Source organism: Chiroxiphia lanceolata, chromosome 3 (assembly GCF_009829145.1).
Source record: "Chiroxiphia lanceolata isolate bChiLan1 chromosome 3, bChiLan1.pri, whole genome shotgun sequence".
NCBI lineage: Eukaryota > Metazoa > Chordata > Aves > Passeriformes > Pipridae > Chiroxiphia > Chiroxiphia lanceolata.
The window spans coordinates 30060999-30088499 of record NC_045639.1 but is presented as its reverse complement, the minus strand read 5'-3'; the positions used below and the strand labels follow the sequence as shown (position 1 = coordinate 30088499).

General features: G+C 39.7%; 1 protein-coding gene across 4 annotated transcripts in view; it reads left to right on the top strand.

The window, feature by feature from the left end:
* Positions 1-27501, top strand: part of DAAM2 (dishevelled associated activator of morphogenesis 2) — a 202283-nt gene that overhangs the window by 59313 nt on the left and 115469 nt on the right. For all 4 annotated transcript variants that reach the window (XM_032681445.1, XM_032681447.1, XM_032681444.1 and 1 more), the window contains exon 2: positions 20635-20837. In XM_032681445.1, the coding sequence (XP_032537336.1) occupies positions 20664-20837 (174 nt within the window). In that variant the 5' untranslated portion in view covers positions 20635-20663. The remainder of the gene's footprint in view (positions 1-20634; positions 20838-27501) is intronic.

Here is a 27501-nt window from a genome sequence, read left to right as displayed (position 1 = left end):
GATCCAAGAGTGAGCTGTTTTTGAAGTGACCATGGGAAAGGCTTCTGCAGAGGTCATAAATGGAACGTTACAGAATTTAACGTTGATTAATCCCAGGTATTGATGGATAAGACTCAAAAGCTTATCCTGTAATCATGTATAGAGGTGCTTAAAAGGTGACTTGTTGATCACCATTTATAATTAGCTATACAGAGAACATTTGGCGATAGTGTTTTTCAGTCTAGAAAAAGTAAGTCAGGGCCCAGGTTCTGGGAACTGAAACTTGGCAGATGAAACACAATATCTATAGTGAAAGGAAGTTTACTGAGAGTTGTGGTAGATTTTCTACTGCTGGAAATCTTTAAATCAAATGAGATGCCTATTGAAAAGTTATATTCTACTTCAGGCAGGAATTAATTTATGGCAATCTTGTGGCTTATGCTATGCATGAGGTCAGACTAGCTGATTGGTACAACCCTTTCAACTTTATAGTTCATAAGATTTTCTATCAGATTTGTGAGTGTAAGTCTCACTGAGGCCAGTGAAAGCCAAATAAACCCGAGGCCAGAGTTTTACATTGCCGCCTTTCACATCCTTCATGCTTCCAGCCTGTATTCACTTGTTGCCCAGCTAATACATGGAAATATCATCCTGTGTTGCTTTTATCTTCTTATCAGTGCTTGGTTATCACTAAGCTTGCTACCAATCTGCAGTATTTTCCCCATATGTCTTAAAATTGTGGGATGTTTCTTTTTTTGTTTTGCTCGTTTTCTTGAAATGGGATTTGAAAAGTGAGAAAGTGTGAGCAGATCTAAAAGGCTCAGAACCCTTCAGGTTCTGGACACAGTTGGACATTCCTGCTCTGCTTCTCCTTTGGCAATCATTGATACAGGGCATTCGTATGTATTTGTATTTATTTATGTTGTTTTAATTTTTCTCCCCAGCATTGTAGCATTCACAGTTGCTCAGCAAAAGAAAGGATCCCTGATTGCTGAGTTGCTCCCCATCCTATGTCGGATAGAGATTTGCTTTTAGTTTCCTCCCTCTGTGTTATGGCACAAGGCAATTAGCCCAGTGGGTCTTGTTTATTCTGTCTCCTACTATGTGCTATACTACCGGTTCAGAGTCGATGATGCAACTCAAGGATAAAGTACAACTTCTGTATTCTTGACCAAACTAGCTGCTAAATGATTGCTATTGCTGAAGGACTGCAGCTGGTAATAGCCTACATGTGTTGAAGTTGGAGAGGACAATCACCTGGCTGTTTGAATGACTATTTTCAGAAAACAGATTAGATCTTGGTAATTGTTCTTCTCCCTTACTCTCAGTAGTGGTTAGACTTTCAAAAGAGCTCAGTATGTCTCATGTAAATTTTTCCATTAAGATTTTCCCATTGAAAAGGTCTGTTCTCAGAATTGCCAAATTTTGAAGAAAACAAAGATTTTCCCAAATGTTTCCACATTCTTATGAGTGCTAGATATTTCAAAATTTGTGATAAATCATGCCAGAAACATGTATTTCTTTGTAATTGTTCCTTTCTCTTTTTTTTATGCTGCTGAATGCTATGCAAACAATGGTGATAGATTTTTCTAAATTATTTTCTCTATTATATTTATTTCTTCCTTTTTTTGTTTTGTTGTTGTTTTTTTGGTTTTTCTGTTCTTTTTGGGTGTTTTTTTGTTTGATTGTGTTTTTTCCTTTTTTTGTTTTGTTCGGTAGGAGGGGAAATATATTGGTGAAAAGGGAGATGTCTTTGGTTTTTTTCTTTTCTTAAAAAGAAATCTCAAAATACATTCCCAACACGAGAATAACTTGCCTTTTTTTTTTTTTTAAAATGACTTTTTTTTTTCAAGACCGTTCTTTTAACCAGCTTTGATCAGTAAGCTGCACTCCTTTTGGATATTTGCTTCCTGATTTTCACTGAAATGGAAACTGATTAGTTTTGTGTAATCTGCTCTTGATGGCAAGAGCAAAAGTCTCTTTAAAATCTTATTATTGAAATTCAAGTGCATGCATGGCAAGTGAAGTTTGCAGATTATATATATAACACTCTTTTTGCAAGCAACAGTGGTGAAGAGTGCTAGGCTGCTGAGCAGACTGATAAGATCAGTGCATTTAGAGAAAGGATTTCCTGCATGTCCTCTAAATAGTAGAATGTTCCTTTAACGACCTGCAGTTGAATGGAAAAAGTATCAACTAATTGAGATGTTCTCTTCAATTAATCCCTGTTTTGGATGAATGCCTCGAAGGGGCAGGTATGCCTTGGAGAGGTCAGGCTAGCTGTCTTTGCAGGCATCACTTCAGGTAAGCCTTTAGAACTGTTGTACCAAATTACCACTTGGATGTGGCTGAATAAGCTCAGCTACTGCATGAGATAGGCCTGGCCCCAAGGGATGCTGGGCAATTTTGCTGGAAGTAACCTTACTCACAGCATCTCCTGGGCATAGTCTAGCAGGTGAGTGTCCTGAAGAGATCAAGCAGCTGTATGGTAAAGATTGCCTGAAGAGAGAGAATACCTGGCTCGTGCTCCTTGGGGGTTATGTTGTTTTTCTGGCATAGGGTTGCAGGCAGTTCTATTTTAGGATAATGTAAAATGTTGCTTTTGGTTTTCCCCTGTTTTTTTATGTTTTTGGAGATAAAAATCAAGCTGTCTTGAGAGGAAGCCCCTCTGATTTTGAAAACAGTGTAAAAAAGACATTACCCAAAGACTCTTTCAGAGGCTTATCTGATAGATAATATATGCAGTGCAGGAGGGTGGCAAGGCAGGGCCAAATGTACCCTCACTTGGCACATGATATTTTGGTGAACAGGAGAGTGTGTTTGATTTAAGGATTCCATGGGGAGTGGCTTTATCTGCAGCACTGGTACACTGCTGTGGGAGTTAATACCTTTCCTTCAGATCTGGCTAGGAGGAGGCATGCAGTAGCTGGTATGCTTTGGGAGAGCAACATGCAAGAAAATGTAGTTAGAAAGTAGTACAGGATGGTGAGTGTGAAGGAGTGAAGATGAGCTGCTTGCTACTGGATAACAGTCATTTTCAGCATTATGGTCTCTTTAGGCAGATTTCTGTGGAGATGATCCCTAGTACATAAACTGTCAAATGTTTGGGGAGCTGCATGCTGCTGAGCAGGAAATAATTCAAATTCCTTATCTTCCACACAACAGGCTCAGGAGAAATCCTGCCAAGACAGCTTGCACCCAGGCCTCAGGGAACAGAGCTTGACCTCTGAGAAAGGGGTTTTCTGGGGCCTTGCTTACAAAAAAATGAATTCAACTACTTTCTAAGCATTTGCCCTGAAAAGCTTCTGAAGGACAAATACTAGGTGGCAGTGGTTAGCAGTCCTGCTGTGGCTAAAATCCCATCTCATTCCAACAAAAATCAGTGGTTAAACTTCCGCTGACTTCAGTGCAAACAGCTGAAACATACAAAGGGGAAAATTCTGCAAAGCCCTTAACTTCTGGAGCATCCAAATCCAAACTCAAGGTGTTTTTTTGTTTTGCTTTGTTTGGATCATCACCAGTGCGATAGCAATGGTCTTACCTTACCTGGTATGGGAAAAAGAAGGTGTACAAGTCCACTGTGTTTGTCACTGCCACTGCCTGTGTTAATGCAGGGACAGTGTCTATGTTGTGGATTGCACTAGAACTGGAAAACAGTAGTTTGATAAGTGTTACCAGTCAAGAGCTTTTCTGTAAGCCTGCCTCTATTTGTTAAATCCCCTAGGGAACCACAGATGTTAATGACAGTTTTGTCATTAATAGAGTTTGGTACACATTACTAGTCAAGAGCTTTTCTTTAAGGCTGCTTCTACTGGTATTAAATTGTTTGGGGATTCACAACTTCTAATATTAATGGCAAAATTGCGTTGTCATTAATGTTTGGTTTTGAGAAAGGATGGGGCAGTTGCCCAATGCAGTAGAGTAGCAATCTGAGTCTTTTTTTGGCTGACTGACACCCTCTCTGTGATATTTTTTTTTTTTGGTGCTGTGAGAATCTATAATGCATTTGCTTATTAAAAATATACTGGTGTTTTTATTTCTAACACAATTTCTAACTTTTCTTCTATGCATGCTTCTTTATTTTGCAGCTTGTTCTTTTCTGTCATTAGCAGACATTGGCACAAGAGAGAATTTCTGCAATATTCTGTTGTCATGCAACACACTCTAGATCTAAACATAGGAATAAGTTCCCTAAATGCTTACATAGAGCTGTAAATGTTGATAAGAGGACCTACCTGGTAAGAGGACTTTGGAGAAATTTGACTCTTTGCTTAAGAAAGGTGAACTTTTTCAGTGGTGCCCAGTGACGACAGAACAAGAGTTAAAGAGCATAAATTCCCTCTGAACACAAGGAACTTTTTTCCTGTGAGGATGTCTGAACAACGGCACAGATTGCCCAGAGAAATTGTGGCTTCATCCTTGGAATTGTTCAAACCCCAAATTGCCATGGTCCTGAGCAATTTGCCCTAGCTGACTCTGCTTGAGCAGGGAGATTGGACTAGACAGTCTGGAGAGGCCCCTTCCAGATTCAACTGCTGAGATCAGTATTTCAGAATTTTCTTAAGAACTGGATACCTGCCTGGCCCAGCCATACCTCAAAAGGAGCAGCAGAATTCATGAGGATTTATTGTTACATCTAGACTGTGAACCGTTTCCTAGTGCTTTCCCTTTAAGGTGTGTGGTGTGTGTGTATCTTGGCTTTTGATCATGTGAAAGTTTTCAGCGTGTGGCTTCTGGGGTCAGGAAGTTGGGCCTTCCCTTGAAAAGATTCTTGGTAGTATACATTGCTTCTAAGTGTTGTCTTTAATCCCTCTTGCACATGGAAACTTTACCTTTTTCTTAAAGGGGATATTTTGACTCATTATTTCACACTTTCCTTTTCTTCCTCTCTTTTTTTTTCTTCCTCTACCAGTTGCTCAGAACTCGTTTGTCAACTTCTGAATGAAAGGTGTGTCATGGCTCACCCCACTGCTACCCTGCTCCAAGAGTTGTTTGGCCTGCCTCTTTAAGAAAACCTGTCATCTTAAAGAAAACCTGTCAGATCTTTCTTGTTAATTTGAGAGTTGTTTGGTTTTAGAGTGTTTGCAAAGTAAGAAAACTCTCTTTATATGTGTGTGAAAGAAGCACTGTTCCTTGAGAAAGGCACATAAATTTTCTTCAGTGAAGCTGAAGGCAATGTTTTAACTTTTTGTCTCATCTGCCAGCCCCCAATTCTTCCATGTATTTCACAGAGATTAGCCTCTACTGCCTGGTAAAAGTATGTGGACTTGTAAATTTTTCCACCATTCTGACACAGACAGAATAAAATGTGTGATTTGGGATTCTAATGTCCCCTTAACGGGAAAACACGGATTGAAGCATAAAATGGAGCACTGGAGCCTTCTGAGATGGGGCTCTTTGTGGGATGTAATACTTGAAGGAACCCTGACCTTTGTCTCATCTGCCTCAGGCTTTGAGTGGACCAAGTTGCTCCAACTATTTTGCTGAGCTTGTTTCAAAACTCTCAAGTTGCAATCCCACTAACTTTTGGATCTGATGAGCTAAAGCAGTTAGTCACCTTTGCAGCTTTGTACAGATCCACTCCTCACTTAGTACTTGGGAAACAGCACTGATGAAGGGCGGTGTGATGGACCGTAGCCAAGCAGGAGAGGACTCAATACAGGGGGATGTACATACACATCATTATTCTTTTGTGCATTGGATAAATTCTGTTTTCTTTCAGGAATGTTGAGATGCAGGTAGTATGGAGAGAGAAAAAGAGGCCTGGATCTCTGAGTGGGACTTGTTTAAGGAAAATTTTAGCACTGTGACCCTACTGGGGCTGTGCGTCCAAAATGCTGGAGGGGAGCCATAAAACAAACCAGCATAAAATAAACTTGCTGTACATGTTTTCATATTTATGTCCTCAGCTACTTTTGGTTTATCAAAATGTTGTAGGCTTTTGAGTATGTCTGATGGTGGGAATGAGAACAAGGAAGGGAGATAAATATATACAGATATGTGGACCATAATAAACCTTTGTTTTAGGCTCTCTCTCTTTAAGTGTCCTTACTGAAGTGCTTCCTTGACTGGAAGCAGATAGGAAAGAGGTGTTGCAAAAGCCTGTGCTCTCAATGTTCTAATAAAATTAGTGGAAGGGAATTCCTTATAGCAGAATATTTCTGAGATAAATTGCAAATCCTTTTGCTTTATATAGAGGGGACAGAGAGCTTGAACTAAGGTGGAGTACTAGCTACAATAGCAGTCTATGAAGTTTGAAAGAGAGTGCAGAAGTCCGGACTGAGGCTGATTCATGATTTTCAGATAGCAAAGGAAGGAAGAATTGCATGGAAGTTTTGTGTTTTTCTCTTCTAGAACTGCATTGGGGGTGGTGTGTGTTTGGTTTTGAGATCCCAGGAACAGTTACTGGGTAGAAACACCTTGTACTGAAAACCAAGGATATATTACCAAAACGGTGGAAGAAGGTTAGAATTTTGACTCATATTTCGATAGTTGAAGTACATGTTCTACTGTCCAGAACATGTTTATTCACAAGCTGCTTGTGAGAGCTCAACCGACCATAAGAACAGGAGGACACTGTTTTACTATTCACCAACAGTCTAAAGTCCCTAGGGTTATGGATGGCTGCATGTTATTTGTGGATGGCTGGTGCTAAACAGCTTATATGGGGCTGTTGAATGGCTTCTGAATGGTAGTGTGCTAACATAAGCTTCTTTCCATGGGGTTGTGTCAGAAGTGATAGGCAGGTGAGTACCAAAGATATAGCTAGTGAAGAGAATCTGCAAATAGAAGGAAGAAAAGAACATAAAATGTCTCTTTGAAGCCAACTAAGAGGTATGCAGAACCGTAGCACATCCCCACAAATCCTTCCATCGGTGGGGGGAAAGGGTCTGCTTTCTCCTATTGTCTTGTGTTAGTTATCCCCTCCAGAGCCAGTACTACTTATCTACTGCTGCCCTGTGATACACTGAAAATCTGTGGGTGAGCATGAACAGTGAGCAAACCACATGTAGGTCTTAGCTGGTGATGGTGATGGGAGTGCAGAATGAAGAGAGCTGAAGGTTGTTGCAGAGCAGTCCATGATGCACAACTCTGAACTCTGGTGCTGGCTGGTAGAGGTGCAGAGGCTCTGCCCAGGGCCTAGAGAGAAAGAAAAGTTTTGACTATGCACAGCTTGAGAGCAGCTTCTGCTTAGTGGTATCAGAAGTAGTGACAACTCTGCCCTCAATTTCTTTCTAATTTGAAGCAAACTGTTTGAGCTGTTATAAAGAGCATGGAAGAGTATACCTAGGCAAGGAAAATTTGAGAAGAAGCATGGAAGTGTAGCTGAAACATAAAAATACTAGACATGTAGCATATGGTGCTTTTCTGAATCTGTAGTCAAGAGACACAGAGTTAGGACTAAGGTTAAAATCCAAGCCTGTTTTGAGTACATCCAGGCTGCAAGAGCTCTATGCAGCACTGAACAAGTACATATATACCTTCTTGTTCCATTGTGAGGTATTGCCTTCAATTTAGACTTAGCTTTTTGTCTCACTGTTCTGCCTACCTCTTCAAGTGAAGAACACAGTTTTAAAGCCCAAATGAAAAGGTGTTTTATCTTCAGTCTAACTATTCATTTTAAAAATCAGTTATTAAAAGAAGAAAGGTTCTCTATCAATTCTGTTGCTAGCACCATCAAATTTTAATTATAGAAATTGCAGGAGCGAATGCAGTTTTTCATTCTGGCCCCTACTGAAGTTTTTATATGACTTGAAATACATTCCACAGGAGGCAGGAAATCATGATTTGGATGCTCTGGATACTTTGGATTGACTTTGCTAAATTCAGCTCAAAAGGCCTTTGGAGAAAATGAAATATTTGGGGAGGCTAAAAGAAAATAAATTGCAGGTGCCCACCTGGCATAATTTCAGTAAGGGTCATTTCACCAGAAATTAACTGTCTGAGTTCTGCTTGAAAAGTCAGTCTCTTGCTCTACGAGGTTATGTGTTTCCATCAGAATTAATAGGGGTCTGTTACACTCATGGAGAGGAAATGATAGGGAATGTATGTTGTTCACTCATCTGAGGAATGAAAGGCTCTTGTAAAGTCTCCATGACTTAATTTGAATAGTATGTTCACCCTGAAATTACTGCCTTGATAAGATGAACAGAATTTTGAGTATACCTTCTAATATCCTTCTGAAAAGAAGGATAAAATGCTTCTCTTTTTTCTTTTTTTTCTGTTTCTTTTATCCTTTCGTTTCTTTTGCTGCTGACTTTGCCTACATAAATATGATTTTTGAGGGATTCCCTGGCAAAAAAAGGTCTGAAATACTTTGCTTTACAGAATATAAACCCCTTAGTATATGATAAGAAAGAGATTTCCTCTGGAGTAACCTCAACCTAAATATTTGAAGAACTGAATATACAAAAACATATTTTTTTTTTGACTGAATTATTGGCCCATTGACCCACTGGCACTACATCCTCACCAAGGTTCCTTCCACAGCATGAGACTTGCTGTGATACACCCACAGAATGCAGCATCCTTCCAGATAGAAAACTGATCTTTCCTCTTGCGTTTTGCTCTAGTTCCTGTGATAAGCGGTTTCCCTCTCTTCAGTTATTTAGTAACTCAGGCTCAAATTTTGATCCTTAGAGACACTGCTTCCAACTTCGAGAAATGCTTTCTTTGGTCCAGAGTACTTGGTTAGAAGGTTAGAGTGATCTCACTTCCAAGATACTGGAAATGTTGTTTTCTCTCTACCAAATGAACAAGACAAAACTGCTTCTCAAGGTGGATCCAGTCACAGCATTAAAGTGTTTTTTGTGGGGGTTGTTTTGCTTTCTTTTGGACATCCTCTTTTGCACAGCATTTTCTGAGGTGCTATGGAAATAACTCTCTTGAAGGGCATTTCTAACCGTGGACAGCTTTCTGGGAAATGGATGACCTGGTGATCGTAGTGCTGGGATTTGATGATTGTGAGCTGTTCACTGTGTCATCATAATATTGCAATTTAAGTGGAGACCAACTCTTACTGTAGGAGTATTCTAGCAGATGCAGGAAATGTGTCCTGCAATATTTATATGGATATGAAATGTGCTCTGGGAATCAAGGAGAGTTAGTGCTGCAATTAGTAGGCCCTATAGGAGATGAACTGTTTCGTTATCAAGCATGACCTCTTAAAAATGTAGAAAATTTTTACCTGTGTTTGAAATCTCAGCATGAACAGGATAGTCTAAGACCTTGTGGACTCACTCTTGTCTAAAGAACTCTGGTTTTTTTTGTCTTGGAAACAAAACAATGTTCCTTAACACTACTTCCCACACGAACTCCACTCTCCTAATGTGCATTTCTTAATTTGTTTAATTCTGGGGTTGTCCCAGTGGAGCTTTTTGTGATTAGTAGCTGATAACACTGTAAACCCAGCAGTAAGAACGTTTCCTGGGCAGTAGCCATGCTTCTTTCAGGCTGTGTTTGACTGATGTTAGGGTATGGACAGAACAAGCACTAGGGAAGAGTTCACCCAGAAGAGTATCTCATTGGTATGGGGTCAGTGTTTGCTTTATACATCTGCTAGTTTATCTTCTTTTCAGACATTTGGAGGTGGATCCACTTCTCTGTACAGTTTTATCTGTTTTATGCATTCACTACTGCAATTTGATAGACCCTCTGCTTGTAATCTGAATGACTGGGGGGAGGAAGTAAAACATGAGGATTCCATAGCATTAGTGCTGGTTTCATCTTATATTTGTTGGTCCAACAGTCAATAGGAAGAATTTAGTGATAGGCTGGCAGTTAGTGTGCAAATTGTTGGGTTACATATAAAGTATTTTTTCTTGGATTTGCCATCCAGACCAAATACACAGTTGGTCTTGATGTTTCAGAGCTTCTGACATTTTGCAGTTCCCACTTATTTTGCTGGGAGGTAGGTGCAAAGGTTGTATGAAAATTGAGAGTGCTGCCTTGTTCAAATGGGTTTCTCGGCAGGGAGAGGGGCAAAGGCTGCTACTTTTTGTTACTGGAAAGATTTTGGTTCTGACTGGCTATGTTTTCTCTTCAGCTAGTAGAAAATGGGGATAACAGCAATTTCAACCTTTCTTGCAGTGAGAGATATTTTTGCATAATATGTATTTATCTGATAAATATCCCTGCCTGACCATGGCAGCCAGGGCCAAGACCTCAACTTGTACAAGGCAATATATGACTCCTTACAGTCTCTATTTGTATGTATTCCATCCATAAATTTAAGATATAAAATAAACAAAAATGTATGGTTTAAATAAGTTTTAAATATGCTTCCAAAAGGTAAGACAAAATAAACTGTAGCAGGTGATGATTTGGATAAAATCCTATACAACCTATCTAATAAATCAGTGCTGTAGAAAAGGACAACAAGCAGTGAAATTGGTACATGTTCTGCAAAGACATACATCACTGGATATAATAATAATGTTTGCAGACCTAAGGGGATAAACATGTTCCTTCTCTGATAGAGGGTAGAGTTCTGTTTGTATACAAAGGGCCTTCTTTCTGGATCATGTCTGAGGACTATGTATCCAAATCAAGTACCTGTTTAGAAGCAAGATTGTGTTTTTAATTTTTTTTCCAGTTGTGTGCAGCTGTGGTGGGGAGCTGAAGGAATTTTATAGTGCAATCTGTTTTTCTGTGAAGTATGCTTCAGTCTTCGTCAACAAGCTACAAGTAGATTGGGCTCAGAAGCTGAAAGAACTTGGTATATCTTCAGGCAGGCTACTGACTTGCTGTAGATATTTAGAAGTCCGGAGATGACTACCCAAACATTTGCTGTATGCAGCTTTTCTGCAGTTTGCTTTGGGTATCTAAGCACACATTTAAAAATTACCTATCCTTGGGAGAGGACAGTGTGTTGGTCAGTTACAATTCTAGGAAATCTTCCCTAGATATACTTCAGTTCTTAAACTTTTCTTGATCATGAGCCTTAAGGGCCTTGATGTGGACATGATCCCTTGCCATGAGGATCTGGGAGACTAGAACTACCAGCTATCAGCAGTCCAAAGAGTGCAGTAGATAGGGTTGGTAGCAATTGGCCCAGGAACCACACCCTTGTGCACCATATGCTCTAGCCCATGTGGATATGCAACACTTTGTAGAGAAGGTCCTCGTATGTCGGTATTTACGGTGAGTCCTCCCTGTCCCTCCTTTTACTCCACTCTTTTGAACATAATGCTGTTCGCCAAAAGCACCTGCTGACCATGCAAGGAAGGTGACTGGTTTTAGGCAGCACTTTCTTTTCAGATCCTCTAAACTAATCACTACCTGTGTCACTCAGAGCATCAGCTCTGTAGATTTTGACTTAAATATAGATGAGGCCTTATTCACTTTAATGCAATGAAACACTTACTGCTTTACGTTTTGGGATGGTTAAGTCATGGCTCTGAAACCAGCTTTCAGTCTTGGTGTAAAGTCTCCTCCTGTAAATATTACAGCAGCCAGAAAATATATTTTATCTGGATGCTACTTAAAAATACACACAGAAAACAACCCAAAATCTTTGAGCAAAACTCTTTCCAAATATCCATTCTTCATGAAGACACGTTAGGTTAAAAGTTCAACAGTTTCACCAAGCTGTTGGCTTGGAGTTCAAACCTACTTGCGTAATGTTGAGGTTTCAGGGCACTGAACCCAGAATATCCCTGGTCAGAACGTTGAACAAAAATAATGCTGGAATAAAATATGACCTTTTCTTAACTTGATTTTCTACAGTGAATTTATTTTTGGTGCCAGATTGACAACTCTGCAATCTAAGTAGTTTAAAAAATAAGTATATAAAATCAATGTCTGTGCCTTGACCTATGGAAACCACCTCCAAGATGGAGTGAGCACCAGAACCCCCCAACCCGTTCCCTTTGTGAATGGGTCTACTGACTGTTTTTTCCATTTAGTGAATCACTAAAGAAGGCTTTTAACTATTATCCCCACTGGCGGTTTTTCAGTATATGGAATCAAACTGAGAACAACCATTTTTATTTTAGACACGTTTGCAGTGACGTGTAAAAGTACACTGTACTTTGGCTGGGGGACTAAATAGGAAAGTGACAGATCTGGAGCCCGGAACCTGGCTTTCCAACAAGGTGGCCTTGATGAACATTAGTTTTGAAGTGATTTGGTACTATCCACAAAAAATACATAGAAGTCCAAATGGTCTCTGTGTTGGGTCTTCCCCCAGTTATACCCATTTGCTATAAAGACTGAGTTGCTTTTTCCAGTGAGGGAACTTCAGGAAAATATTACTGGTGCAGGTAGTTGATTTACCTGTCAATAGTGAAGATAGCACTTGTACATCTACATCTGTGGTTAGTTTCCAGTGGTTATAACCAAGACATATTTCTATGAGTTTTAACATCCCATAGTAGCCCTGATTAGAGTGTTAGAGTGGAAATCAATTTTTTTATGCTATGATAACATCAGACAACATAGGAAATATTCTTCTACTGATTGTCTGAATAAGAAAACAGCATTTCACATGGAAATGAGCTGGAGTTTGGGAAGATGTAATTGGACCTTTACCATGTGTTTGTTTTTCTTGGAGCACATTGGCAGTTCTTACAGAGTATTTCTCTCTCAGTAGAGGCACTCTAATGCCCTCAGCTGCTTATTTTGTCTGGAAAATTCAGGCACCCAGGATAATGATGACAACAACGGCAACATTTTGACTCCCAAATCCCTTGGCAAAATAGTTACATCATGTCTGGAAATAATTGGGCAATGACAGAATGGAAAAATTACAATGACTCAAACAAGACAGGGACGCCCTTAGTAATAGGGTTTTGTGTGTTCATTCTTCTGACGTGGCAGTTATTAGTGCTACTGGGAAACTCTGGATTGACTTCCTTTGTAACTAAACCCCACTCCTCTCAATAGAAATATTGCAGAGATTTTAAGTTCCCAGACCAAGCTTTAGTACTAATCTAGAGTAGTAATCTGCTCTACTAGTATTCCTGATCTTTTGGCATAGAAGATTGAGTGGGACACCTCGTTCTCCATATCACTCAATCCCTTGGCTTCTTTCTTAAGATGATCAAAGACTTTGCTCTGGGGTGTAGATGTCTCATCCTTGGGAGTTTATCTTATGGATAGAACTGACAAACATTACTTATTAGAGTCAGTTGCGTACCCATGGCTGTAAAGATATTTCATATCACAGACTTGTAAAAGGCACAGGACTTCATCTTTCTCTAGAGGAAAATAATCTTCTGCTTTGAAACTGAAGGAGCGATGTGCTGGTTCTGGCTGTCAGTGTGAATGTCTGCTTGACTGATGTTATCATGATCAATTTAATCTTCATTCTATGATTTCTTATATTGAATAAAGGCTTCATCTCATACTCCAGCTTCCAAGGCACTTTTTTTTTTCTGTAAAATTGCATCACAGTGTTGTACCCATCACCAAAAGAAAGTAAAGAAAATTGAGAGTCTAACTTAGGCTCTGCTGTCTAGATCTGTAGCTTCTAGAAAACACAGTTCAGACCCCCTCTGTTGAGTAGAACAGATACGAACTGGGATTATAATATTTTCCTGATTTTATAGCCCTAGGATTACAGTTTATTCTAGACAAACTGTAAAAATAACGTTTTTAGGATCTCAATTATTTCAGAAGTAAAATCTTGGTGTTGTAGACAGTGTTTGAAAAGACTTGCTGCTGCATGGTCTTAGTCAGAATTGGGTCTTTGGGTGGCATCTGGAGGGTTTGTGGGATTCTTTTCCTGTTTGCTTTTATGTAGTGTGTTTCCCACTGGCTCTTACTGTCACAGCAATTTGATCAAGAATGACATAACAAACCAACCCATCTAGTGTAGCTGTGGTATGGAAAATCCTTGCATAAATTCCATTATTTCTTAAAGCATGAATTTATCCATGCTGGATTTGTGGACACTGCTAAGTACTGCCTCTACAGCAGCATCATTACTGGGGTGTGAATATGTTGTGTCCTGGCCAGATTCCAGCCAGGTGATTACCTTTTTGCTGCCCTACTGTATAGTACCTCAGTCTACTTGACACTGTAAAATAACTGGTTTAAGCAGGTAATTAAGACCCTACACTGGAGCACCTACAGCCTCAGTGCCACAGCTAGGACCATAAAGTAAAATATAACAAAAGTAAAACATACTCAAAGTGTGGTGCCATCTTTACAGCTTGCGTCATGCAGTAGGTGTCTCTTTAGGATTGTTTTCCTTTTCAATATCTCCTTAAAAAAAAAAAAAAAGAGTTCTGCAGTTTGAGGCATAGTAAGTGGCTACAGGAAGCCTTTTCAAATCTAATGGTTGTCATGAAAGAAAATGTAGATATTGCAATGAAACAGTGAAAAAAGTAGAGAATACAACTAAAACTGGTAGAAAAGATGGAAAGGAAGAACTAAGACTGTGAAGGAGAAACTTTTTTTTTTTTTTAATAGAAGGGAATTGGTAATCTTTAGACAAATATGGTTCATGGTGAGGAAGACAGGAAAATTGATCTTGGTAGCAGTTGCTTTCTGATTGAGAAGGAAGTGGAGGTTATCAGTAGATATTACTCAAACTGCAATGCTACAACACTAGAGAACTTAGAAGTAGTATGGGAGTGGAGGGTGTGGGCAAGGAAAGGACAGGCCTCCAGACTTGCACTCAAACCAGAAAGGTTGATTACATTTGGGCGGTATGCAGTCCTGTTCACTCCACCACCATGGTGGTTTGAACTGTTGGCAAGCATGCCTAAGTGTGGAATTGAAATTAGAATGTGAATCTGTGGTACAATCACTGCGGAGATTAAGGACGTATATATTCTCGATAAACACTTAGACTGCAAACAAAACAAGTAAAATTCACAACCTAAGATGTGGTAGTGACATTGCCATTCAGAAATGTTAAAGATATGTAGATTTACTTGTATCTAATGAGTTGCAATATTATAACTAAGACTCAGAATTTGGTGTCTAGGAGGACAGATTAGTTTTGACCTTGCAAATGTCTATGTGGAGTGATAGTTTTAGGAAACTAATACGTCTGCAAAAATAAAAAAAAACTTCTTAGCAGGTAAAGAGTGAATGGATTGTTTGGTCAGCTCAGTTAAGTAGACAAAATTATTAATCTGTACTTGATTAAAGTGTGGGAAAAAAGGTGTAAAAAAAATAATAAATTATTACTAACCAGATTCATGGCACTGACTTTTACTGCTTTGTTGCTCACTTAACTTTGTATTTTGAATTTGACGGTTCTTTTTAAATTGTTTTCCTATGAACACAATTTGGATAGATTAATGGATTAGGAGGGACTTGAGGAACCTGCTGGTATCTTTTTTCTTTCTGTTGGCTTTTTTTCTGTTTGGTGGGTTTTGTGGTTTTGTTTTTGTTTTTGTTTGATTGGCTGGTTTTGGGTTTTTGTTAGGTTTTTGGTTTTGTTTGTTTTTTTCTGTAGAGTTTTTTTCCTCTCATTCACAGAGAAAGTGTTGCAAAATAATCTTTCAGAAGGGAAAGATCTCCTACACTCTAGCTTTTTTTGTTGTTGCTGTGTGTTGTTAAGTTGGTATCAGGTAAGACATATTGGATTTGTGGGCATTAACAGACTAACATTAGTGGTCATTAGTCATCCAGCACATCCTGAGCATCCTTAAAGTATTAAAAATAAAGAGATTTTTGACAGACACGTTGCATTAAGTAGGTTCATGGATATAGTTACACCTGACAGCCTTCAAATAGCCCTTGCCTTTTCTCTTACCTCAGGACATACTTCCAAGGTAAAGACATGAATAAAAATTAAATAAATATTAATAACATATAATATTATGTATATAACAGGAGACAATCTTTAGGTGTATGAAATGCTTTGAAATTATCAACCATCTCAGTTTTAATGGGAAGGTACGTAAAACAGACCAGAGCTGAGTGCCTGAACTGTCTTGCAAAGTCCTTATAACAACTGAGGGACCTGCACTCTTGTTTTGATGTATTGTGGGAGGAAAAATCCGTGAACCGGCTTCAAAATGCACAGTGTTTCGAACTGCCCTCTCTCCTGTGGTGGAACTGTTGTAAGTGGGCTTGGCTCACGGGGACTTTGCTTGTCTGCTTCCTTTCCCCATCCCCCATGCTGCAATTGCCTTATAATGCATTTGACATCTGTCACATCACATGTGACATACATGGAAAATTCCCATGGTAATTGGAACATGCTGCAAAGTTCATAGTTTCACCATCTGAAGAAGTACTGAAGAAGTAATATGGTCCAGAGAACTGAGCATAGGATCAGTATGAAGCTCTTTAGCTTTATCCAATGTGTATATTTGGACTGTTTTGAGCATGGTGCTTATTTTCTCAATTTCATTATCAATAAGTGACAATGAAGGTATCCGTTTTATTGCCATGAATTTCTTGTGGTTTATTATTTAATAGTTGAATAGTATAGAGACTGAACTTGAATTTGGGGGTTCGGGGTGAGTTGGTTTATGTTCCAAACCAGTCTGAATTCAGGTTTCTTTCTACTTCTGTGATCACACATTACATTTATGTTTTATCCTGCCATAAAGAAAGATATATTTACAGGGGAACTGAAATTATTCACTTTGATTCCTTTCCTACTAGCATAAATCAGTGTGGGCAGTGATTCTTCATCATATATTTAGTCCCATGCTTCCCACTCAGGTGAGAGCTGTGGCTCTATCTACCAACATTGTGTGTCTGTTGATAATAAGTGGAGATTCAGCTCTGGAACTGTTTTCCATTAATGTTTCCTTACATTGCATATGGGTTTTGCTGGACTGCATGTGTTTAGTTAAACCACTGAGTTATCTTTCTTCCTTTTTTCCAAAGGTGGTGATGCAAAAGTAGTTTTCTCTGTTTTAGCTACCGTTGTGCTCTGGCTATGCACTGTGTCAAAGGACAGAACAGTGAGGTAAAACTGTAAGAATCAGCTCTCTCATATAGGACACCTGCTGGCATAGCAATTGTTTCAGGTGTCTTACTGTTTGTGAAGTGTTGTTTAGTTAGCATATGTTGGTATGAAAATTATGATTTCTGAGATGAGAATGAAGAGAAGAGTGAGACTGAGGCAGCAGTTCAGAAAGCAACTGAAAGAGGATCCTCGTGTAACATGGATCCCATCCCATGTGGCTAAAACTTCTGATAAGACTTGGAAAAATTGCATTAACTTAATTATGTTTGGTCACTGGGCCAAATGGTTTAGAAATGAACACGTACGCTCTGTCAGAGGAAGAGGACGTTGTTATAATTAGACCTTGGGCAAAGTTCCAGGCTGTGACTCCTGACCTGAGCCGAACCACAGATGGGGCTGGGAAGCAGGAGAGGGATCGCTACGAGGAGCGGGTGTGTGGTTAGCTGTTGAAATGACAGCAACTTGTTTGTGTTGTGCAAAAGGGCAAAACAGTGGAACTGAGAAGAGCTGTGGGAGGGAGTTATGTGTAATAGTGGAATTCTCTCCAGAGAGAGATTTCCTCTTGATTCTCACTGGGGGTATACATAGAAATAGATAATTTCACACATTTAATTTTTACTTGCAAGAAGTTGAAAGACAATAGAGCTTTCATTAGAATAAAAAACCACCACCTTTTGTTATTTTCATAAATTTTTATGTCAGCTTTGTTATCAATTACCACCCAGGAAAATGAAAGATGCTCTTTTCTTAATTTTCTTTGTTGCCTCTCACCCCACCTGCCCCATTATTTGGAAGCACATTTTCCCTAGATTTGATTCTTGACAGAGGAAAGTCAAAAGAAAGAGAAAGAAAAGGAAAAGATAATTAACTTGGAGGTTATTGGAAAATATTTATTTTGTAAAAAACTATGGCTACCAACAAAAATCATAGAGTTGTAATTAATTCTTACGTAGCACAAACAGTGCAACTTAAGTAGATGTCCTTCTGAGTGCTGTTACTGGTAGGTTTAACCTTTAGAGAGACAGTGGTCCCACTTAGAAATATCATTTATTCATTCAGTGATTCAATTCTAGAATGCCTGTGCTAGATTCCTCTCTAGCAGTCCTCAATTGTTCTTATTTTGAAAGCATCTAGACATCTTACCTATCTACAATTAGAGTGTTGTAGCAATACAGAAGTGGTGTTTTACCCCACTGTGCCAGTATGAATTTCATGCATGCTGCTTAGGGATGGACCTGGAAAATGCCAGTGTTCGGAGCATGAGTTGTGCGATGGAATGATGCTTTGTGAAAGCGAGGCAAGGTTACTGTTCACGTGAGCTCTGCACGTTTTTGCAGAGTAGTAAAAGCTGAGTAGCTGGGAGTTTCTCAAGTATGGATCCCAAGGAACTGGTGATTCTGTAAAAATATCACAGTAACCAACACTAGCTTGTGTATTTCTCAGCATTATGGAAGAAGAAGGACTGGAGACTGACTGTTCACTTCTTAGATGAACCTGCTTAAGATGAAGGCTAAGTGATGAAATGTCAGTACAGGACAACCTGTGGAGGCCTGAGCAGGGTAGTACTTACCCCAGAGAAAATGCTGACCTCCACATCCATTCATGTAGTGCTCATTTCCTGGTAAGGTACCTCTTTTTGAGGAGTTTATACCAAAGTCTTGACCTGAGCTCATAAAGGAAGATGGTCCTATCCCTTCAGTGTCTCAGCCAGTTTTTCCAAGGATGCTCCAGAGAATGCTAGTCCTTTGACGGTTGGTAGAGAAGCCTTTATACAGTGGGCCAGAGCTTGGGTACAGCTGAATTGATGCAAATGTTATTATATTTCATGTAAATCAGGTTTGTCTCATTGATTTGAGTTCCTTCCAAAACAAAGTTTTGTCAAACTAATTGGTTCTGATCTCATTCATGACCAGATTGCCATAAAGGGCATTGCACTTGGAGTAATCCTCGAGAGGATGGTCTGTACCATACAAGTTTAACTTCTGAGGCTCTCTCATGAAATCTTTTAACAACTGAATCTCTTACGTCTCCATTACTGATAGGAAACAGAAGTTGCCATGCACATTATTGTGATAGATTTGAGGGCATTTTGGTTTTACTGACTGAAGCTGTGTCAAAGACTGGTTCAGGATCAAGTCGACCTTTGGCATCTCCTAGTGAGAACCAGTGTTCTTATGAATGGGCTTTTGAAGCCAGCAACATCCTGCCCTACTGAGTCCTGCTGAAACATACCACCCCTTGCAGAGTTGGCACGAAGAGCAAAGCAAAGTGGGCAAACCAAAATACAGTACTTAGTAGCAGCTCACTTTCCTTTCAGCTGCGTGAGAGTTGCAGCTGATGCCTCTCCAGTGCATAAGAGAAGGTGCTAGATAAATTAATCCCAGCGCAAAGTAGGGCAGGTGATTTCTGCCAAGCACACAGTGCCACAAGGGTGGAGGTTTGGGTGGTTTGGGCACTTTTTTTGTTGTTTGTTGCTTAGGTTTTTCTTGAGTGAGCATGCTGATTTCTGCACAAAAGGTCCCTGGAGAGCTTCTGGCCATGCACTCTATGTTAAGTCCCACTATGCAACTGCTTTCCCAAAGGTGCTTTTTCCTTGCACAGCTACTTAGTCTCTGTGAAAGCTCAAAGCAGCCTTGTTCTGGCAGGCAAACAGACCAAAGCATTGTGGGGCAGGTTAGAGCAGCAGCTGCTCTGATGACAAAGCTCAACTGTGTTGCCGCTGATACAGCATCCAGCATCCTGTGGTGTGGTTCACCTGCCACCTCTCTTCTGCTCCCCTGTTCCGTGCCCAGGGAGATGGGCATCACAACAAGCTTTAATTATTTACTCTCTAAGGATATAGCTTATTCTGCAGATTAAGTGAAAAAGTGAAGTCCTTAAAAATATAACACAAATAAGCCCCTGAGCTGTCAAACAACAAGTCCCTTAAAAGGGCAAAATATGTGGCTCTCTGTGCACTGCACAGATCCCTCCTTTCAAACTGCTGGCAGGAGACTTCCTGTTTGGATGGGCTGCTCACAAACGGTGTTGTGTGGTAGTGAAATCTGTCGCTTCCCAGCTTCTCCTTCAGGCCTCCCTTTATACTCCTGATACCAAAGCCCCTCAAGCCTGGATCCTGTCAAGATGGGATCTGGCAGCTCAAATGTAAATTTGAAAGCATGCATTAGCACTGTTATGTTTCTTTCCTGAATACATAAGGCAGCCCAAACTACTTACATGCATTTGAAAATGGGGTAGATGAAATGGTCCTACTGTGATAGTCCTGGTCATAAAGGGAAAAGTGAATGTTTGGTAGTCTGGCTCCAGAGTGATAGAAACTTTGATTTCTACTTCGTTGTTTTGTTGTTCATTTTATATTGGTCAAATGGGGTACCTTTGGAAGACTCTTCCATGTGTTCTGGGTGAATTCTCCAGCACATGCTTTTTTGCTTCAGATACTTTGGTTCCTTTATTGTAGTAGTGAGAGAAAGGCCAATACCAGCATGCAGTGGTAGCATTCAACCTTGGCTACTGAGCATTGCTGATAAATCTGGGAAATCCCACACTGAGTTTGTAAAGCCTTTTCAGAGACACTGGGAGAAGTGATTTTACACTGTGTTAATGTACCATAATAAAGCTTAGCTACCTTGTCTAGGTTGAGTGTTTATTTTGCTCTTTTGTGTATCAGATCCTTCTGTCGTCTTCCAGCCGTTACCTGCAGAGAGCTGCGCAGATTCAAGTCTTGTTAATCATCTAATGTCTGTTGGTTTTGTTTTGTTTTTTTCTCCCTGCAGAACATGATCAGAAGATAGCATCATACACCATGATCATGGCCCCCCGGAAGCGGAATCGTCATGCCTTGGGATTTCTTTGTTGTTTTGGGGGTAGTGACCTCCCTGAAATCAACCTCAAGGACAATAATCCCCTCCAATTCCTTGAGTTTTCTATCCCAATCCCACCAGCAGAAGAGCTCAATGCCAGATTCTCCGAACTTGTGGTAAGTTTCTGCTGACAGATTGATATATTTAGTGGGTGGATGAACTCCTCCCTTCAAAAGAGGAGTAAAAGGACTTAAGGGATTTAGTAGAGATAGGGGAAAAAGCTTCTGTTGAAGCTTTTTTTTTTTTCCTTTTTCATTCTTTTATGACAAGTTCCTTGGTGGGACAAAGTCAGCAAGTGACGGGACAGATGATAGTGGCACTGGGTATAAGTACAACTAAATGCTTAAATATGTTTATTTATTTTCATAGCACTATGCAATTCTCCAGGTGTAGGATTGAGCATATTAGAAGGAACCTCATAAATTCTCTAGAGAGAACTGACAGTTAATTTCTTGTTAACAATTTTGGGATAAAATCTGCTGTATAATATACTATGCTGGAAAATCTTAAGGATCTATAAAATAAGGATTGTTCTGTTTTGTTGATCAGTAACATTCTGCTGGTGAGGTGTAAGAATCAGATGACCATGCTAATTATGTTTCATCATCCAGCTGCCTTTGAACCATGAAACGGTGCTGTTGCAGCAAAAACCGTAAACAGGAAGGGAAGGAACTATTTCAGATGAACTTTGTTGTTTGCTTTTGTGGTAAATGTTGCAGACTCCAGGAGCCAGACACTTGCTTTTCACGCCTGGCATCAAACGACTTCACTGTCTTTGCCTACTTGTTCAGCCTGCATGCAAAACACAGGCAGAGGTCATAGGGCTGGGTTGTTTTGCAATCTGTGTTGTAAAGGTGATGCCCATTTGATGCAGTTGATTAGATATCTCATTGCCATTCTGAGATTGGAGGTTATGTAAAGTGAGATATCTGTAAGGGTATATATGCCTGAGGTAAGGAATAGAACAGAAAATATTGGATCTCAGAATTAGAGGAATTTGCAAGTAGTCTTTCTACATTACACTATAACATTAGCCCATTAAATTCTTATCCATGACCGTAGCTTCAAAATACTGTAGCAATGAAAATAACCATATAATTTGGGTATGCAAGTGGAGGTTAATATATGGGCAACTATAGTATGTCATACCAAATATGAGGACAGCTGTAGTTTGTCAGATCAGTGGTCTGACAACCTAGCCCAGGCTCTTGTTTCAAGATGGGGTCCAAAGCAGATGCCTAGTGAAAAATATAAGATGTGGCCATAGGGTGGTCTTTTCCAGGATACTCTCCAACCCTCTAAAAATTTTCAGCTCAAGGACTTCATCAGTCAAAAGTTGCTTTCTGTGTACATAGTAAATCGGTATGGATTTCTTTTCCATTAACTGTTTTCACCTTCCCTAGCATCCATTAGCATTTTCAGTATTCTATGGCAGGGGTGTAGAAAGGAGTCAATAGAATTTGCAGCTGTTTCAGGAAGAATAATATGTGCAGCAGAAGAGAGTCTACTTGCTTCAAACTAATTAGCAGATGAGGAATCTTCTTTTATGGAAATATTTCAGAGAATTCTGGTTTATATTTGAGTCAGTTTGCCTTTTATGTGAGACTACTTGAATTCCTTTCAGAAAATGCAGCTGTCTGACTGTCGAGAATTCTGCGTGGTGACTGATATCTCTCATGAGTAAGAGTGTAATCTGTAATCTGCTCTGCTGACAATTTATTTCTGGATGATGCTTAAGTATTGGTTTTCACATGCAAAGCTTGAACTGCTGTATCAAAGTTCATGTCTCTCCAATACGGAGATCCGTTGAAGCATTCAACCCAGCCTTCCTGAAGATGTCACCAACAGATGTGCTTTGCCCCTGAACCTGACTGGCTAAAACTGGAGCTTGTTTACCTTCAGGTCATAGTGAAAGACCTGTTTGAGTTGCTGCTGGGCTTTTGCTTACTGAGAAGGGTATCAGTTTTATGAGGAGTTTGAGAGTTTGTGGTGGTATTAATGGTGCTTTTAGTTTTATGTCTGGCAAATACTGGTGTTCCATGTGCTTGTGGCAAAACATCTCACAGTTGCCTTATGGAAGTCTATTAAACAGTATAATTTATAATGTTTCTGGTGCAAAATTTAATGACAAGTATACGTGATGATCTGTAAAAATTTTTGGCCCCAGTAGTTTGAGAGTTGTTGGTCTATGCTATAACTTATTAAATGTGCTGACAGCTTATAACTGACATATGCATTTCAAACAAATGAAGCTATTGAAATGAAAACAGATCATATTCAGTTCTTATACTTAATGATAGTACCCTAGCCATCATTGCATGAGAAGGGAGCTGGGAAAGAAAAGTGCTGTTTTTCAGAAGGTTAATGGTGTACATTACACATTTTTATAAAGCAGTCAGATAGGATGGTGATGCATGTCCATAGGAGTTCCTGATTAGAAAGGTAACATAAGAGCAGTTATGGGCTTTATAAGAGGAAAAATCCTGGGCTAGAAACTGGGCTGGCAGAATGCAGAATTTGCCTAGAAGGGCTAGTTTGTCCATAGATCCAGATTAATGCATGTTCTATGAGTCACTAAAATAAAACAGGCTACATCTGTATTGACAGCTCAGATGAGATTCTAATTGGATTAGAAAGATTCAGCCTGTAAATGCACCAGTGTAAATCAGCGACCTGGAAGTGCCTGAGAGAGCTCTGTGCTGTGTACTAGCTCCCTGCTGCTTATCCGTTAGGGCCTAGTCTGGGTGCACTTGTACTATATAAAAACCAGATTTGAGTGTAAAGCCTTTTGACCCAAATCCCCAAGTGAAATGATGACACCAAAATCATCTGAGATCCGTAGTGAGAGAAGCATTTGTGTTGGCTCCGTGAAGCAGGCCCAGGGGGTATAGCCTCATCTTGCCATCTGCTCTACAAAGGGTATAATGAAACACTGATGTGCTTGAATGAATTTTTAAAAGCCTTATTTTTTCCCTCATTGCAGTTAAAATCTGGGGCATTTTCCCATGTAAGAGTTAATGACAAGAAAAGCTAAGCCTAGCTGTGCTGGAGAAGCCTTCCTTGTGATGCATTTTCCATTCTAGTAAACAATCAGTATGTTTCTACCTGACTTTCTGAGGAAAACTGACATTTTGAGGACCAGAAGCATGTCTCTACCTGTTCTTGTGGTACTTAAATTAGTACCATGACGACTGAATTTGGAGATGTCCATTTTTCAATAGGATTATTTAGGAATGTGTTGGGATCCCTTATTTGTGATGGATTCACATGACCCATTCATAGCTTTCAAACTTGTGTAGTCTCCAGACTGAGGCAGGTATACATGTATGAGCTCAGGATGAGTTGGTCTGATTTTTTTGGGGCTGAGACAGGAGAAGATGTAGTAGCTCTCTGTTGGCAGGGATTGACTTGGGATTAATGCAATGGTAACAGTACAGGTAAATCCTTATCAGAAGTTTAGGTGCACATAACACAAAGCAAACAAAAATATTTGTGACCGCAAACTTTGCCCCTCAAAGAGCCACTTTCGTGGCTTTAATGTCTCCCCTTCAATGAACAGGCAAAAAAGAGAGGCTCTAGAAATTAAGGGGTGTGGACTGGTACCATACCTTGCAAATTGTAAAACTGACCCTACCTGGCCATCAAGGCATCACAGCTTCACTTCTGCTTCCTTCCTCAGTCTCTCTTCTGAGCTGGCACTGTGTATACTACCGTGTAGTAAAGTGCTGTTGCAGTTGGTGGTCTACTGTCAGGCCCTAAACCAGTTTTGTGCCTGATGGCAAAAATGTCTGTGCTAAGCACACATGTTTTTCCTTGCACAGATTTATTGACTGAACAGGAACTATAGAAGAATCTGGAAGAACTATTCCAAGGCAAGGGAAAATAATTATTTTTCATGGAACAGCTTCTCCATCTCCTTCTTCATATTCGTTAGGAGCCGTGTGTTCTTGTCACAGTGAATTCCCTTTGCTCAGTATTAGAATCCTGGAATCTTCTTGTTGGTTAAAGGTGATATGCTGCTTGGCACTAAAGATTTTGCCATCTAGATCTCTTATACCACCAACATAATCCCAGATAGGAACTCAGACCATGCCAAGAAGGATGATTTAAATGGTGGCAAATCAGGAAAAGCAGAAAAATGTAAAGAATGCTAGCACAGAGGAAAGAGCAGTGTAAGAGCTTGTGCTTTTATTATTTCTCTTTGTTTCTTTTGTTAGTGGCCATGAGATGGTAATGGTATTTGAGAAGGTGGAGTTCAGGATTGTCTATTCTAAGATGGGAGGTCCTTGGGGAAGAAGTGGAGTTGTCTTTTGAGCTGACATTTTTTAAGTTGATTGTATGATTATATGCTCCAATCTTATATTGGGAAAGATTTGAGAAACGCTTACTGTTATACCGTTGTGGTCTTGTAAGAAGCATTCTGGTATTTAGCTCAGGTGGGACATTGACTGGAATTTCCTGTCGTGGTTTGTTTCTCTTATGTTCCATTTGAATCTCTTCAATTTTTAGTTTGGGGTTTTTTTCCTTCTCTTTTTTTCACCCCCTCAGAGTCCCTAAAGAAGGAGTTTTGCTGACTTTATAGATTCACAAAAGCTTTTCAACCATATTACTATTTACCATCCTCACAGGCTTTTCGAGAACAAAACTTTAGATCTCATGACACCACAAGTACCTTTTAAGGTACATTATTTACTGTTGAGGAGCAACATAAGTACTTATGAACCGTCTATATCTGAAAAATTTAGAATTATCCAGCATCTCTTTTGGCCTGCCTTTAAGCTTCTTTTCCGTTGAAATGACAGTTCCATATGAGGTCCTGTCATTCTTTAGTTTCTGAAAGAGGTAGGTTGCTGCTCAGGTGAGGCAGCATACATTCTTCTCTCTCTCTCTCTCTCACTCTCTTGAAGAGATCTTACTGTGAAGCCTCAGCTTTTCTAGAGAAGATACATGGAACTACAATGTATTCCTGAATAATAAGGCCACTGGAAATCAAACCCGTATCTTCTCTTGTAGTATTGCCTGAGTGCAATGAAATGAAGATGGAAGCAAATGCTGAATCAAGATCTCTGTCCTTCCCTCAGCCCATACTGGGAACCATGATTGAAACCTTAACTTTGTTTTCTGTCTGCAGTGCTCTATAACAGCCACCACAAAAACATGGAACTATGTCCCTTACTGACACAACCCTAAATTACACATAGTCTCTCCCCTTGTCACTTCTGATCCCATTAAATTTATTAATGGCTGCCACAACATCAAAGTTGGCTTGATTTCTGAATTAAAGATGAGTTAGCTCAGTAATCTAGCTGGAAAGAATGCCGGTGACTGTGCTAGTAAAGAGAAGAGAGAAAATATCATTCTTTCTCCTTCAGTCTTCTTGGAATAAGAGCTGTACAGAGAAACTCCCATGAAGATGATAAATATGAGAAGATGTGGCAGTGGAGTCCAAGCAGCAGAGGGAGCAACTTGGTAACCTCTGAATAATCGGATAATTTCTGTAACCATGACTAGAAATTTTCAATGCTTCTTACTTTCTCTCTTAGGTCACCTGAGGAAGGAGGATATCTAGAGCAAGATGCCAGATGCTTTACTGTACCTTTCACTCTTGTCTTTTTCCTTTGTCCTCACCTACCACATGGCTCTCAGTTTTTCTGCACATTTCTGCTAATCTCTTTCTAAGTAAATCAGTGTCTTCATCTTGTTCTGATGGAATTAGTTGCTCCTGTTTTATATTTTGTTGTACTCCCTTGATTTCTGAACACGCCAGGGTAGTATTTTAGCTACTACAGGCTAGTGCTTTAGTTACAAAATGCTGAAAGGAGTTGGTGTACTGAGTATATGAGCCATCCATGTGACTGGAATCTATGCTAGTTCTCTCAGGACAGAAACAAAGGAGCAGTGGGGTCACCATGGACATGTTTCTAGTAGCATCAGATGAAGTGACCAATAACATAAAGTTTGGGAAAATTTTGCTCTTTGCTTAGTCTGTGAAATTTCTCTACATCTGTTCCTTCTTTACCTTAACAGAGAATAAAATTCAGTGATTATAGTCTCATTTCCCAGAGCAGAAAAAGTTAATGAGAAAAGAAAGGAAGGGTTTTTTGTTGAAAGTAAGTAAGGTAAAGCATAGAGGTATCTGAGAATTCATTTATTTATTTCATCAAAGGAAGCAAAACAATTTCTGAGCTAGGCATCAGTTTGGCAAACACTAGATAATATACCTTCAAGAGCCACAGGGAGATGAGATCCAAACCTAAATAACTGTAGTAGTAGTTCCCACTGAAAACAGCTGACTTGGAAGTAGCAAGTTCCCTTCATGCTTAGTTCTCCCTTGCAGACCATTTAATGTAATGGATACAACACAAACCTCAGATGAAAACTAAGCTTCACCACATCGAATAAGTACTCCCATATATCACCAGTCCCTCTCAAGCTTGCCAAGTCCTAGCTGTGGCAGTGTTCGTGAGGCCCCTTTTTGGCTCTGAAACCTGCAAGAGTATTTATGTGGTAAAAAGTACAAGAAATGCTTCCATTGTGGTCTTTCATGTGATTATAGACAATATATGTCAATGTATGGAGGCACAAGAGGGCATCAGCTGTGTTTCTCTGTGTTAGTTGATGACCTTGGCGAACAAAATTCCCTATTTCCAGTTCCTGGGAAGCATAGATGCAGAATTGCCTATTCTGTCTCTTGGCTCCCAGTGTGGAGCACCACATTCCCAGAAAAGTATCCTCCAGGTCTGAAGCTTATTTAAGTCCTTAGTTTCTCATTGAAAGGTT